We start from the raw sequence: 16,474 nt of genomic DNA on the forward strand, positions 1-16,474 counted from the left end.
AGATACTCAGTCTGCCATTGCCAGTTTATTTAACCTGCTTTCAGACTTCTGGGAAAATGGAATTTTGAAGCCAACAATGTTATCTTTGCCAGTGGAGATCCTTTAGCAAAAAGCTTTCACTCTTCACCCTGACCTGTTCACAACAGCTACAGAGGAATTGGGATTTAAGTTTTGTGTAAACCAGCACTTGTCCCTAAGTGCATTTTTAACCAGAGTAGCAGAGCCTGCCTCACTCAGTAACATTTAACCCCTAGTGTTGACCTGAGTGGGTTTGGCTGCCCAGCGAGCACTGAGGCTGCTCCAGGAATCTTTTTATGCCTCAGACTTGTGAGGGGCAGTTCTGGGCACACAGGGCTTGGTGCTGCTCCTGCAGGGCTGCAGCACCTCAGGGCATTGTCCCACACATTGTCCTGCTCCAACCTTGCTGTCACTTCATGGGGAAGGGGAGGAAGGAACCAACACCTGCTGCCAGACCTTTGTGTTATTTTGCCTTTATCAGAGTTGCCTCCTCAAACCAACACATCTCCTGTCAAGGCCCAATCTGTTTTCAGACACCAACTGGAGTGTTCAAAGAACAAATCCCACAGAACTGGAGTTTATCTCATAAGTTTTTGCTCAAGTTTTGCAGGATACTGCAAACAAGTGAACAGTTGGAAGATGTCAACTGCTTCACCATTTGGTGGTGAGCACTGACTGTTCAAGAGCCCTCATCTCCAGAGGGAGAGCAACATTCCAGCAGAGACTGAGGGTCACTGATGCTCTTCTTCTTTTTTTTTTTTAAAGGATTGTGATATTTGCTCTTGTAGCTGAGAATTAACAGGCAGAGATCCAGTTTGTCCAGAGCTAGGGTGTCGTTTTCCTTATGAGGAGCTTCTGACAGCATTTGAGATTTGCTGCTCTTGCTGGTATCACACTGGGATGAAGAAATCATCCCCCTTGGCTAATCCCAAGTTGGATGGATAAGTGGGACAGCTCTGGACTGTCCAGTGTCTCAGTGCCTTGGTGCTATAGTTCCATTCTTGGAACTAAAGAGGAAGTTTGGGTCATAAGGACTCAGTCTTGTGTCTCCAAATTACAACCCCTGCTCTGGAATGGTGATGAGGGCCCTCACTGCTGCCTTTTACCTCAGTTCACCTATGGCTCTGGGACTTCATCATTGTCACCCTTTCCTTTGGTGTTTCCTCATCTTATTCATCCTATTGTGTATTTCCAGAGAGGAAACACTATGGCTGTCAATGCACACATAAAGACAATAAATATTCTTTAGGAGAGAGGAGGAGGACAAGGTTTCCATTCCTCAGAGCAGGCTGGGGTTGATTCCATTCCCTGAGCAGCATCCAAGCCTCAAGGGAAAGGTGAGAGCAGAGAAATCCTTGGAGAGCTACAGGGGATCCCTGCAGAGGTGGTGCTGGGGAGGGAATCTCCTGCCTGGGGGTGTTCAAGCCCTTCCACCACTGAAGGATCTGTGTCTGGAGCTGGTGGACACAAAAGTTTGTGGAGCAGTTGGACAAACTGCCCTTGTTGCTAAACTCCATAATTAACAGCATAACTTACAGGATGCAGCACAAGCTCCAGGCAGCCCTCTCCACAAAGTGTCTCTGGGAAGCAGAGTGATGGAAGATGTCCATTCCAGACCTGGGCAAAGCTGTACAATCAGTAACATCTGATCCCTGCTGTGTTCCCACCACCTCCTCTTCACCTTGTTTTTCTCATTGCTCAACATTTGTTTTGCCAGAATAAGATGCTAATAAAATCATGCCTAGTTACCAAATTGGTTTTCAAGTGTTGCATTCCAATTATAAAAGCCTAATTCCTCCTTCCACCCACTGAACCTTTTTGGTATTAACAGGCTTTACTATGCAAAGTCATGCAGGGGCTGTTTCGTTTACAGTAATTAAATGAATGTCAATTGTTTTAGTTGTTTCTGAGGGAGAGTCCTACATGAGTATTAGCATGTTCTGCTAACCCTGACGTTCTGCACTTCAGGCCTGCTGCAAACCCTTGGGGGTTGACCACTGACCTGAGACTCCTACCCAGACATGCCAAGTGCATCTCAATGAGACTGAGCTCTTTTTCTCAGTTTCTATGGAACCAGCGGAGCGGAACTAATATAGCATCCGCATATAGATGAAAGAATGAAGAGGAAAAAGGGCTTTACAGCTAAATTAATTAAGCAGATGTACCTGTCTAATTAAAGATGCACTGTCCCTTTTGTACCCTAGCTGCAGTACAAACAGTATTTAAATACACTCTCTACCCATTTCATCTATCAAAATATTTAGTAGGAACGCTCAGATGAAGGTGATATTAGCAAGATGAGCTTCCCATGTTTTATTAATAGAAGGGCTCCCAATTATGCATGAAGGCTGCAGCACATCTTCATAGCAATGGCAGAAAACCCAGCTGCCCAAGCAGTCACCAAGCAGCACATTTGTAACAGGTAGGGCTGTTAAAGATGTCCTTGCCCAGCTGAACACAAGGCTTTGTGGCTGGGAGCAGCCTCTGCCTCAGCCTGGTGCTACAGGCGGGAATTTCTCAGCTCAAGAGGCACCAGGGACTCAGACTGCTTGGATTTAGCTTTCTTAGATTTCAAAGTTATTTATTCTGAGACTTTTAGAGCTGCCCTCAAGGCTAGACAGTCCAATTCCCATCCATCAACAAACACCCCTCCCCTCCCAAAAGTATCAAAAATTCTGACTTTCAATTCTCACAAAATATCACAATATTCCCATTGCCACCTGGACAACCTGGGTCTTTCCACCTGAAGTTTCTCTACAGGAGCAAGAAGGAAATTTGACCTGGGCATTTTTCATTTCTCCATATAGATTTAGACACACACAGCCAAAGACAACAGCAAAGACCCAAATCTATTGAGAACAACAGGACCAGAGGAGTCACCTAAACCCAAACGCCTGTTCTCTCTGCCTGCACCTTCCCTGAGGCTTCCAGGAGAAACCTGAAGCTCCTCCTCAAGCCCTGGCAGGGGGAATTCACACACACACAGAGGGAAGAAACAGAGGGAGACATAAGAGAAGCATCCAACCCAGTTCTCTGACCACAGCACAAATCACTCCCCTTTCTTCCAGGCATGAAGGATGAGCATTTCCACAGCCAGAGTCTGAGACAGCCAGATGGCTTTTATCAGAGATTTTCCAGGTAAAAAGCCATTAATTGCTACCATATCCAGCCAGAAAAGGAAAAAAAAAAGAAACTCTGGACACCAATGTGCCCAGGCACAGCTCAGCCAGAGCAGCCACAGGCTGGGAGCTGTTACCCCAGGAAAACTGAATTTAGTGACCCACCTGCTCCTGCAGCTCATTATGTCCTTGATTGGCAATGAAAGTGATGAACCTGCAATCATCTTTCCATGGCTCTGGATATCCTGTCCAGCTGCTCTGAGTCTTTCCCAGCACAATGGGGATGGCCACTGCATCTGCAGAGGGTTTGTCAGCACTTTTTAAACAATCTGAGTTAACAGGGGAGTGAAAACCCCTGCCCCCAACCCCAAACCCTGTGGAGAAAGTTCACTGCAGAGCTGGGAGCTTTGTTTTTCTCTTTGCTTTAGGGTTTGCTTGCAGGGACAGAGGGAGACAGGGAGTGTCTGGGTGGTTTTGGTGGAGAATTAAGACACAAACACATCTAACAGCTTTAATACTCCAAATTGGCTTCATGGGTCTTACACAGTGAAGAAGACAAAACTACTATTCAGAAAGAGAAAAAAATATTTTAATTAACCACAGGACTTCCCCAGCCATGGTATTTGATATCTTGCATCACAAAACAAAAGCCAAAAAACTTCCCCTAAAGCCCAATTTCTTACCCTGTGTACTTCAATCAGCCTTGGTGAGCTTCACATTTAGCACAGCTTGCCTGACTTCCCCTTCCCTGGTGCTAATCTGCCACTTCAGCAACCAGGCTGCAAATACTACAGGGAAAAAATTCAAATCAACTCTTCTACAAATCATCCCTTCAAATTATAAACTTCTAATGTTTTTACATGGAAGAGGCTTAATGATACAACTTTCTATGAACTCAAAGATAACAAAAGGGTCTTGGTCAGCATTGACATAAAAGGCATCTTGGTAAAAATCCTCCAGGGCCTTGACATGGCTGTAATAGATGTTCAGGCGTTTCTCAATGTTTCCTTGCTCATCTTTGGGGTTCTGCCTGAGCCGGGCCTGGATCTCTGGGGTGGGAGCTGGTCTGAGTGTGGTGTGGTATCTGCAGAGGAGAAGAAATGCCACAGTTTCAGCTCAGCTTGAGGACACAGCAGTCACTTCTGCAGATCCTTCATGCTGTTACCTAGCACAGTCCTCTTTCTGCTCCAGGTTGGGGTTTTAAAACAAAGATTGGAAATTTCAGGGCAGGTAATCTGTCATTGCTGCCCTCAAGAATCCTGGATCCTCAAAGGCCAAGGGTTTCTCTGCAGCTGACACTGGTTGTGTTTATCTGCTCCACACAAGGAAAGATTTCTATCACATTTCCCAATGCTCCAGCTTCAGAAGCATTTCCAGATCTTTCACTTGTAATCTTTGATTCTTGTCTTTAAAAAGCATCTAAAAAACCCTAACCTTAAACATAAACACACCCCTGTGTCCCAGCATTGCTGGGACCTGTCACTTAAACTGTGTTTAAAGCTCTCAGGCATTTAACTGCCAATATTTTTATGTAGCAGAAGGTAAAATAAGGTTAATTCACCTGAGATAGATGTTGGCTATTTTTAATTTTCCAAATGCCAGAATTTGGCTTCCCTCAATTCACAGTTGTGGCTTCCCTCAGTTACTTCAGCAGGGAAAAGGATTTTCATCCTCAGAATCTTGTAGCAGTGCCACAGCCCAGCTCAGCTGACACCAAAGGAATTCTGATGATGTTCCTGCCTTGCCAAGGGCTCCCAACAATCTCTAAAAGTTCCTTTGCAATCAAATGCTTAAATTCCCTGTTAGGATTGGTAATTCTAACCCTGAGTAAATGTCTCCTCTGCCCTAACACAAAACCAGCTTATCTCTCTTCCTGTGCAGCCAAATTTCCTGAAACTTTTGGGATAGATGCAAAACCAAGGAGAGAGCAGGCACAGAGTGGACACAGAGTTCAGTGCACATGGGCATCATTTAGGGCACAGCTGAAGGCCACACCCTGCAGCCAGAGGGGCAGGCTTTCCACAGTGCCAAGGATTAGACACAGCACCTAAAACAATTCAATTCACGGAGAATTTGTGAGGAATAAACCCCAGAGTGTGGCAGAGGGAAGCGTGTGAACTGGAGCAGATACTGAACAGCCTAATCCTAATGATAAGAAATGCAAAGATGTGGGAATGATTTGCTTCAGCCTGTTCCTTTCTGCTGAACAACCACATTGCTCATTACTAAAGCAAAGAGAGCAGTTACAGCAAATCACTGCTGCTGTCACAAGTTAATGCTGCACCTCGAGTGAGATGTCTGAATAATCATCCGTCACTTTGGGACAAATCCATTCTTTATGGCCTTAATCTTTGAGGGTTCAGGATTTGTCCTTGATGCAATAGGATGTTCTCAGCCTTTAGAAAAGCAAAATAAGGGTTTAAAATTTATGTGTGGGAAATCACAAAACCAGACCACAAGTGAAGTTGTGAACACATGCCAACTCCAGCAGGTATTGGGGGAGATAAATTTATTTGTGGCTTGTTCCCTGGAAATCAAGGGTGGAGAGGCAGGAAAGCTGAAGGTCCCTGGTGGGACAAGGGGATGTGACACCAGTGAGATGAACCAACCTTGCAGTGACTCTGGGACTTAAATGAGTTTGCTCTACTGAGCAGGAAACACATTAATACCTCCTAGCACCCAGAACCATCACAGGAGCCTGGGGAAGTAAAATGCAGCAAGTTTTCCATTTTCCCCAGCTGGGAAACCTTCCAAATTCCCATGGGAATATCTGAAAACCATCTGCACTTAGGCTAGGTTTCAGACATCTTCCCTCAGCATTATTTTACCAGCCAATTTAGTTACCATGAAAATGTTAGACCTGAGCTATTTGCTGCTGCAGATTTCAGGCACCAGGATTTCCAACCCTCTGTTCCGAGGAGCTGCTGCAGCAGCAAGGTGGGCTGGTGCTTCAGGAGCTATCAAAGTTTTAACTTTTCTTTTAAGGAATCCCTAAGCATCCCTGAGCTCCTTAGATTTCTAAGAAGCCTATTTGGTGCTTTCATCTCCCTGGCAGTCAGGAAAATGTTGCACACGAGGCAGGAGTGCTCACCTCTCCCCAGTGACAGGATCAGTCCTCCGCTGGGACAGGCGCTCCATGATGGACTCGTAGGGGAGATTAAAGAAGAACACCCTGTGGACAACACAACAATTAAGTGCTTTAACACCCTGAGAACATCACTTGTGACCTTCAGAGTGGGAGTTAATCCTCACCAAACAAAGAGCAGCCGTGGCAGTGACAGTCCCCCCAAACCTGCGGTGTCACAAACACGAGCACAGGATTTCTGCGCAGCTTCTGCTCGGGTTTTGTTTGGTCTGCAGGCTCAGCAAGGCAGGAGCTCTCTGGCACTGTGTGTGCTGTGTGCTCAGGGTGGGGGAATTGCAGCTGGAGCTCTCTCAGTCTGTCCCAGCCCTCTCACCACCCAGCACTTCCCTCTGAATTTCTCCAGATCCACTTCCCAACCCAAGCAGCAAACAGAATCCAAGTGACATGCCCCCAGAGGGAAATAAAACACCTCTGCTGCTCCTGTTAAGGACAGAGAAAGAGCTTGTCTGCCAGAATTATCCATTTCTCCAGTGCCCACGAGAGGGATTTTCCTCTTGCTGTTTCAGTCCACTTCCACTCCTGCCCTTGTCTCCCCTCAGAGTGATTCCCCTGCTCTCCCACTCCTGCCCTGCATCCTTCAAAGCAGGATGAGTGTTAAGACAGAACACAAGCCTCAGGATGCTGCTGACAATTCCCTGTCCCTCCCATCAGCACTGCCAGGGCATGGGGAGCAGCTCAGCAGCCTTGCTGGTGGCACTGCTGAAAGGAAACATGAATGCTGAATGCTTCATCTGAAGATGAGAATCTGCAATTCCCACTGAGTGTGAACGAGTGGGAGCTGCTCAGCATGTGAGAGGGGCAGCCCCTGGGCTGGCTCCCACACCAGGAACAGCTTTGCACTGGGGGATGGAGCAGGACTTGCCAACCCATTTCACAGAGATAACACAAATGTCCTTATGTGGATGAAGGATGCAAAACCAGAAAACAACGTGCCCCACATGCACCCAGACACATCCCACTGCTGCACAGAAACTGTTGTGCCCATTTCACATTGATTCCTTCTCTTTTTAGTTCACTATGCTGGTCCTGGTAATTTTATATTTGTGCTCTAAAGCTCTTCAGCAGAAAATTCTTGGTAAACTGCTGAGTGTGAGCAGACATGAATCCCCTGCCCCCCAGCTATTGGGGACTAGAGCAGATCTGCACAAAGATCACATTTAACAAATAGCTCAGAACAAAATAAAAAATAAAGCTCCCTTTGAACCTATGAAAGTAATTTTTCCCAGTGAAGCACAACCTGAAGGCTGTAAATACACCTTTCTTTACAACACACCTTCTCCTGCTGCTGCCTTCAAGGCCAGGCTTCCTGTTTTCATTTTTGTCTGCTTCTCACAGGAGATACTGCGTGGTTTAGACATTCACCAAAGGAACATTTTTCACTGACTGGGTGGGATCAGACCAGATGAAAGGCTGAGCTTTACCTTGGCATGCACATAGCAGATTACTAGAATCCTTTGTAGGATTTAAAGTTATGAAAATCATCTCTCTTTTCAAATGTTTACAGATAATGACTTCTATTCACACTGTGGTAACAAAATAACAGCCAGGAATAAAACATTCAAGATCTTGGAGATTCCAAAGACAGGAAAAGAACAACAGTTTCAACACTCTTTTATCCCTTACACTCTTAACATTTTGTTTTTCTTTGTTTCTGTTGCCCAACAATGGCACAAAAACGTGATTGTCAGAACAGGTAACATCTGATGATATGTCTCAAGATGAATATTCTAGTAGAGAGGAACAACATTTATACAGTCAGGATAATTGATACGGTTTCCTATTATATCCTGAGATAAACAAACCCACTGAAGGATTAGAACCTGGCATATCAAGAAAGCTTGTCGTAATTCATAGTTAGGAACACAAAAAGTATTATGGTATTTGAAACAGAAGAGCCTAAAAAACTCCACTTAAAAAGCTGCCAACAAAATGAACTCTGAAAGCCTTGTCTGAGACTCCCTTCTTTTCCAAACAAGATGCTGCTTATTATCCAGTCTGGTGTCACCATTAAAGAGGAGTGGAGGGGGAAGATGTGGGAGGGTGCAGACATCCCTGCTAATATGGATTTTTTTCCCCCACGTGCATTGTGTAACAGCACACTCAGAATTCACTGTACAGCAGCACAAATTCCCAATCCAAGGGTCCTTGCAGAGGAAGGTGGGATGCCTCACCCTGCCACTCCACACATCTCCCACAGATAAGAGAAAACAACACTCCCCAGGGCTGTCAGTTTAAAATCGTTCAGAAGCAGGGAAAAAAAAAGATGAAGGGGAAAACCACTGACAGAACTACAGTCTAGACTTAAAATACTTCCAATTAGAAAGCTTTATTACCATTTTGAAGGAGACACATACCCCACACAGTCTATTACACAGCCCCAGGAGGTTTACTCACATGAGTAAAGCCTATTTACACAGCTGCAGGCTGGGAAGTGTCAGCCTTGGCTATCTGATACATCTCCTGCAGCTCCTCAAGGAACTTCTGGGCAACTTTTGGCCTCTGTCCCTTGCTCAGGCTTCTGACTCTGATCACATAACAAAGCTGAGCCTCCAAGTGCCCAGGTAACACATTTATTGGATTTCTCTTGGAAACCCTCATAACACAGAGAGCTGCACCCATGGCCTTGATGCAGCAGGAACTGGAACAACTCCCTGCAAGGTCTGGATTCTGGAACTCGGCCCATTCCACACAGCCAGCATGGTTTTCTCACATAAATCCATGCTCTGTAAAGCTCACTTTAGGAATCAGCCAGGCTTTGTATGTTGTAATGTGTCACAACTCCTATTGAGGGGAATATGAAACAGATGTCATCAGAATTGGTAGACAGGGAGGAGAGGAAACACAGCCTCATATCAAAGTACACGACATCACCCTGCTGGATTAGCATCCAGCTCAGCTCCTCTGCCACAGCTCCCAGTGCAGCTGCTCCAGGGGAGTGGTGTCACTCAGCAAGGTGAGGGCTGGGCACAGGGGCACCAGGAATCCTCACTCCTGTGCCACAGGGGCAGAATCCACCCATGGGCAACCAAAAATCTCTGGCATCCAGCTGGAGATGTGGGGAAAACTTGGTGCAGCCTCTGAGGTCTCTGAGGACAAAGGTCCTCCTGACTCCCATGGAGGGAAACCAAGGGATTCCTCAGCACAGCTCTGGCCTCTCTCCTTTGTTCCATCTCCCAGGAGAGGGATTTGTGGGAAAAAGGTCCAGTTCTGTCAGCTTTTATAGATGATAAAACTGTGAACACAAATGTTAAAAGGCACAAAAAATCCACGTGTCAGAATCCTGCCTCTTCTTCACTGTACTTGACATCATTTATCTAATTTAGTGCAGCTTCCAGATACATTAGAGAGATTAAATTCCAACAAATTAATAATGATGATGACACCTTCACTGTGTACCCAGTCAAATGAGAACTTGCTGCCTTTGGATGGCGAGGAAATGCATTCATTCCAGCCCTAACAGCTGGAATATAAGGCTGTTTTCTTACAGCCATCTGGCATTCCAGAGGAGCATTCCAGCCACTTCTGCCTCCTGACTATTCAGACAGTGACACCTCAGAGCCTGGAGGTCACCAGGGCATCCTGATGCTTCCCTGGCAAATGGAGGGAGGAGAGGGAAGAGCAGGGCTGGCAGAGGTGTTATTTCCCCCTGATCATGAGATGGCATTTTTGGAAAAATGTGTCCCAACCACGCCATAAGTGAAGGATTTGTGACCTACACAACAGCATTTGACTAATCTTGAGCTGCATTTGTTCCAGATGGCAACCAACCCACTTAATCCAAGTTATTAACAACTGGCAGTGCTCAGTGCTGTCCTCACAAGAATTTATTTAGTGGTGATATTCCTGTTTATTGGATATAACCACACTGGCTTCAAACACCTGGGAGGGAAAAATTTTGAGTGCTGCTGTAAGAGAAGCAGGTGCTGTGTACCTGAATCCTGGAATCCTGTGCTGGGGAGTAAGGAATGCTCCTGCTAAGGACATCCTTTGCAGGACAGCTCCACTGCCCTGCCAGCTGCCTTCACATCTCCAGAGAGCTGAAGCTCTGCCTGTGAGCCAGGGACTGTCATTTCAGCACAGCTGCTTCATGAGGCTGACCTAGATGGATCCAGATGTTGGCTGCTCTAGACCTGAGCTATTTACTTAGGTCAGATTCTCATCCTTGGCATTTCCCACTACTTGGAGTTGCTCTTGATTGACACTGGTGGAGTGGAGCCCAAAGCCAAGCCCTTTTTTACAGAAATACAGTGAAATTAGATTATACAGTGACATCAAATTCATGCCTTGTTTTCATTTAAGGATGTAAAGACAACTCAACAGGATGTCTGAGACAGGATCCTGATCCCTACCTGGCTTTTAAAAACAGAGATTACTGACTTGTGGCTATACCAGGACCAGGTCAAGCTTTACAACAAAGTTAGGATGCTCAAATTAAAACAAAAACACACCACCAGCCAAGACTCAGCCACTTTTAATGCAGCTTTTAAACTTTTGAGTTGAAACTGCAACTTTAAAAATAGTAAGCTATTAATCTTTCCCTTATTTTCTTGACTCCTATATATCTTCTCCCTCGCAGGCAGGTACCAGCTGCCATACTCCCATTCTTCACGCTCTGCACTCTGCAAAAAAAAAGAGGCCCCTGCTGGCCAATTCTTGTTTAAAATTGTGCATAATTGATAGTGGCAAATCTACCCCAGCTGTGTCTAAAACCTCTCCAGGGGCAGGAAAAACACTCTCTGTGACTGTCATTAACTACTAAATTAGCAAGTGCTCCTGGCAGTTTACAACGTACCACATCAGTCTGCTTTAAATAAAAAAAAAAAAAAAAAGTGAAGATCAGATGCCTGTGTGATGTCAAAGTTAGAGCAAACTTTGCTGGCACAACTTTGACAGACCCTCAGCTAAATCAGAGCAAAAAGAACAGGAAGGAGAGAATGAAAGAAAGAGAGGGGAAGAGACACAAAGTTATCTCCTTTTCCAGGCAGACAATCAGAAAACATCAAATTCAAGGCTACAAATAATTGTGCTTTTCATGAGGCACAGAACATCTTATTCCATATGGAGATATCAACAGTGCTCCTGGTGCTGTGGCACAAATCCCCATGGAAAACAACTCTCCTGGAGGACTCTGCTCTGGCAATGGAACACTACAAGTTTGTAATTGAAATATAAAGCTGAGGAAGAGCTGAGTTTGAAGTGTAAGGATGCAGGAGGTCCTGAAAGGCCATCACAGGTACAATCCTGCTGTGACCCCTGGCACAGAAACTCCTCCCTTTGGTTCACAAAGCAGCCAAAGCAGGTGGGGAAGGAAATCACAGAGTTCTCACATGGAAAAGCCTCAGGGGCATCATGGACTGGACTGGCAGAGGGACAAAACCACCTCTAAAAACTGTCCTGAATTTGGGTAAACTCTAAGACTCTCATTGTTAAAACTGACCATATTAGTAGCTTTTAAAAGTTTCAAAAAGTGCACAAAAATAAACAAACTTCTGGATTTTACAAGCACAGAGGAGTTGGATGGCAGCTTTGGTCAGGGTACAAAAATTATCAGCATTGCAGAAAGGTCTTTTCCTTGGGTAGCACCACTGAGTGATCACAACAATATGACAAATCAAGTTATGGTCCAACCTGACAGGTATGAGGAGGCTCAGATTTGAATCCAAGTACATAATTCCAGATAAAAGCCTGACCATTTTATCTTTGTTGACTTTCCAGCCAGAGATACTGACTTGGGTCAATCAGTTCCTCTGAAGAGCCTCCCCTTCCCTATGGCATAAAGACACCTTGAACCTGAAACCTTGGCTAAACTCCTTCTCCAGCACCATGGCCCAGCCACAGGATGCCAAGCATGTTATTTTTCCACAATTACATTCTGCATCCCCAGTCCCCCTCTTAAAAATTAAAACTGGTTGCACAGATCCCATCTACCTTCTCCCAGGGCTTGTTCAGGGTTCAGTGCAGCTCTCACCACGTGTTTTGTTCATGGCTAACCAGACCACAAAGGCTCTGCTGAGGCTGCACCCCTGACTTGACATGAATCACAGTTTATTCCCTACCCTAAATACTCCTGCATGACTCTGCAAGGGATAAAATGATCCTTATCTCTTATTTATGGAAGGAGCTGTTGGGAGGTTTCATTCACTGATTTCTTTCAAACTCTGGGATATCTTCTGATGAAAGATGCTTGATTCTATTTTGGGAAGTAATTTCACCCTCTAGGTTTCAACCATGAAGGAAAATACACTGCATAAACACTAAAACACAGGTTAATCAGCACAAGTGTTTTCTCATTGAGCTCTTACAGTGATTCATGGCATGACAAGCTATTTCCAGACCCTGGATCTTTTCAAATGGATGCATTTCTGTCAAATAACTACAAAAGGCAGCTAAGTGGGGCACTATTCCCAGGATGTGGCTGCTGGCCAGGGGAGTGAGATGAACAACATCCTTCGTGGCTGCAGATGTTCCTTCCCCTCCCCAGCAGTGCAGAGTTATGGCTCTGGGAGATGTTTTCCACCCCCAGCTGGATGAGCTGGGCTCCACCAGGTGACAGGGTCCCTCCTGTGTCCCACCCCACTGCCTGGTGGCTCAGGGGTGTCCCAGCAGGTGCCACACCAGCTCACACAGGGGGAACAGAACAATGGGCTGGGTCTGGAGCTGGGATCAAGCAAAGCAGCTCCATGGATTCACAGAAGGAACCCCAGGCCTTTGGGCAGCCAGAGCCCTTCCATGGTCTGCAGGACTTGGGGCTGTGCAAACACTGCAGAACACAGTGAAAGGAACACAGAAAGCAAATGTGTTGGTAGGAGTGGCTTCAATGCATTTTTAAAGCTTCTTTTGAGGAGGCAACATTAACTCTTTCTGTGTGTAATAAGGGGTTTGGATGCATTAATACCTGCACTCAAAACTGCTTTACATTTCTCCCCTCATTTCTATTCTTTGCCTCCTCCTTACTCTCAGCTGTTATTCCAGCATCTTTGCATTCCCCCTGGAGTTCATTCCAGCGGTGCTTTATGAATCACAGAATAAGATGGCAGCCAGCAGTGCTTTAGAGAAGTGTGCCTGGCACCATTTCTGCCCTGCACAAGGTTAATCAAACCCCTTCTCAGACACTGCACAGCCTCTGCAGCCCCAGAGGCCCGAGGTCAGGAACCTGAACCCTCTCCCCCAAATGCAGGCGTGTTTCCTCAGATCCCTGCAACCCTGCCCTGCAATAATTAGATTCTGCAAAGCAAATCTGGAGTGGAGAAACAACTCCAGGGTTAAGCACCAGCAAACTCATCTCAGGACTGATGCCTTTGCTACCTGTCTGCAGCTTGGCACCAGCACCTCCTGCTCCTAACAAGGAAACCCATCCTTTTCTTTCTTATTAAATTAACAGAATCAAATTTAGAGTAAATGATGCTTAACCCCCACCCCCAATATTTAAATGCTAACTTTTGTTGTTACTAAGATATTTGGTATGTAAAAATAAATAAAAGAACTGACGCCAAAAAAGTGTATGATTTGGGGGCAAGGGGAGGGAATAAAAGAATGGATTATGATGTGTCATTTTATATATGTGTCAAAGGAAACCAATTTCATAATAGGGAATAAAAATTCCCTGTTTAAATACTGTCAAATAAATCCTCAAATGTAATAGGGTTCACTTCTGGGGAAAGGAAAACTAAATCTGATTAAATATTAATGTGGCGTAGTATTAATTAAGAGAGAAAAAAGTCCATCAAGAGAACCCCAATATGTTTACTGTGTCCCCAGGAAGCTGGAAAATTTCACAATCAAGTGTGTAAATGTTCTAAAAAAGGGTCCTGAATATTTTATGAATATTTGTCATAAAACAGAAATAATAACCACTGTGCAGAGCTATTAGAATTAATATTTATGCTGCCCGCCATGAAATATTCATGGGGACAGAGAAAGGGGGGCCCGTAAGACAAGAATTAATTTACATTGGGCTTGGTTTACCCGCTGGCTTGATGTTTAAAGACGGCTTGACAAGGCTCCATATGAATCCGTCAGTCACTTGCAGCGGTAGGTGGGGTGAAGGCAGGAGGAGGAGGGAGGCAGAGCGGGTCCAGGCTGCTGACAGCTCACAGATTGAGTTTCTGACAGCCCTTAAAAAATCTAAACGGCCCCCCACCTTTTTTTCCTTCTTCCATTGCCCAAGGCGCTCTGTACTGCCACCGTTCATCCGATCTCCCCTTCCATCTGCTGAAATTAAGGAATTAATGAGCGCTATACACTTTACAGCAGGCCCCAGGAATGTTTACTGGTGATTAAATTATAATGCAGCCGAGCTGTATAATTCATGAACCAATTAAAGGAAGTGTTAGTTGATTTGATGGGATGAGGACGTACAAAAAGCATTTAACTAATAGGGAACCGTGGGCTGCCGGGCGCTTTGGCTTTCTCGGATTACGCGGCTAATTGCTCTGCTTTATAGGGCTGTCACAGATAGCCATACATATTTCATTGTTCTCAAATACTTCAATTGTTTGCTTTCGTGTTGCTGCTGTAATATGTAGAAGCCCAGCCAAACTTCAGTGTAGTTAAAGCACTACTCTGCAAAAGCAGGTTGCTCTGGGAGGAGGGAGGGACCAGAGGGGCACGAGGAGAAGGCTGGCTGAAAAGGAGTAACTTAAAGCCTCAGAGTTAAATGTCACTCAGCAATTACATGATTAAAAGGTGCAACATATGATAGTCTTTTGTTTTACAACTTTTTGGACACTAATATTCTATGCTGACTTCACCGTGGAGAAAATATTGGTGCGCTGAGCTGCTTTTTGTTTTTCTAATAGCGAGGAGCGAACGAGGAAGGTGGAGAGGAAAGTGTACTAAAAAAATGCAGCAAGGAAGAGCTAGATTGCTGTGGTTATCAAGACTAGCACATCATGTTTAGGTTTGGGTGGTTTGATATTCTAAAACACACGAGAGATGAAGGAGGTTGATTTCCCATCCGGGACAACGCTCGGTGTCTAATTCAGAGTGCTGCTCATCCCAACAACTCCAGTTTGTTGCACAAGGAATGGGGGAATTTGCCATTCCTGCTGGTTCACAAAGCACTCCCCCACAGCTGACAGGCCACAGGGTTTGATGAAACAGATTCTCTGGATTTGAAGGGGCCTATCAGTCAAGTTACTCCTCAGTCAAACAGGCATATTTTTCCAGCAGTGAAATCCCCAGCTCATTCCAGAGGTACTGCAGAAGAAATTAGGCACCATCAGATAAACATCTCACACAGGCACTATTTTGTGTTAGACCCTGGAATCTACTAAGTAAACAACAAGCTGGGTGAATTTGGATTTCTTTAGCTCAGTGATGAGGGCTGCAGACCCCTCTGTGTCCCTGGCAAGGTGTTTTGTCACCCACCTGAGGGACTCTGTGCTAAATCCTGACCTGTCTAATTTGGAGCTTTCCATTCCAAGGTGCTGTACAAACACCAGCTCAGCAACTTCCAAAATAAATTATTATGTAAAGTTTATAATCTGGTTCATCCCTTTCCTTGCACCTGCTCCCTCCAGGATTTGGGTTTGGAAAGCAATCCCTATGGAGAGCCCTCCACCAGAAATCAGGATGTCTTTGCAAGCCAGTGCAGGTGTTCAGGGAGGCAAGAGACCTACATTCAGTGAACAGTTTATTTTTTTTTAAAAAAGCACAGCAAACCTAAGTGGCCCCAGAAAGGAGCTGCACATTCCATCTCCCAGGGCAGCACTCAGATTAGCAGGCTTGGGGCAGTCTGGGTGGAAAAAAACTTGAGGTACTAAAGAAAAAAGATTTCTCATAGCTTGACACTGATGTTAAAAAGCATGCAAATAAAAAAAAATATTTTAAATAATTCCCTTTATTCAGAGCTACCATATATTGATAGTTTGTCCCCAGTTTCTGGGTTAAGTGCTGCAAAACTTTGGCTTAGTTTAACAGGTAGGCTCTGAAATAAGGGATAATGACACCACTGACACAGCAGGAAAAACCTGTCATCAATCCACTGGGAGGCTGAGTAAAATGGAAATTGGATTGCCTGCTCTAGAAAATAAAAAGGTTAAATTGTCTGGGAGATAAAGTTGATCCCAAACTCACCTGAGTGGGCAGTGCCTCGGCTGTGAAATCTGAATTTTCAGGTACTCATGGGGACAGTTCTACACACTACATGTGGTCTTGGGGGGCTTTGAACTACCCACTGTAGGATTAAATA

At 45.1% G+C, this 16,474-nt stretch overlaps 1 protein-coding gene across 7 annotated transcripts in view; it reads right to left on the reverse strand.

The window, feature by feature from the left end:
• Positions 1-3,634: 3,634 nt before the first annotated feature.
• The window catches only part of AK8 (adenylate kinase 8), a 69,297-nt gene continuing 56,457 nt past the window's right edge, over positions 3,635-16,474 (reverse strand). For all 7 annotated transcript variants that reach the window (XM_033077153.2, XM_033077154.2, XM_033077157.2 and 4 more), the window contains 2 exons: positions 6,229-6,309; positions 3,635-4,221 (listed from right to left, as the gene is read on the reverse strand). In XM_033077153.2, coding sequence (XP_032933044.1) covers positions 3,975-4,221; positions 6,229-6,309 — 328 coding nt within the window. In that variant the 3' untranslated portion in view covers positions 3,635-3,974. The remainder of the gene's footprint in view (positions 4,222-6,228; positions 6,310-16,474) is intronic.

This window comes from Catharus ustulatus, chromosome 21, assembly GCF_009819885.2.
Source record: "Catharus ustulatus isolate bCatUst1 chromosome 21, bCatUst1.pri.v2, whole genome shotgun sequence".
NCBI lineage: Eukaryota > Metazoa > Chordata > Aves > Passeriformes > Turdidae > Catharus > Catharus ustulatus.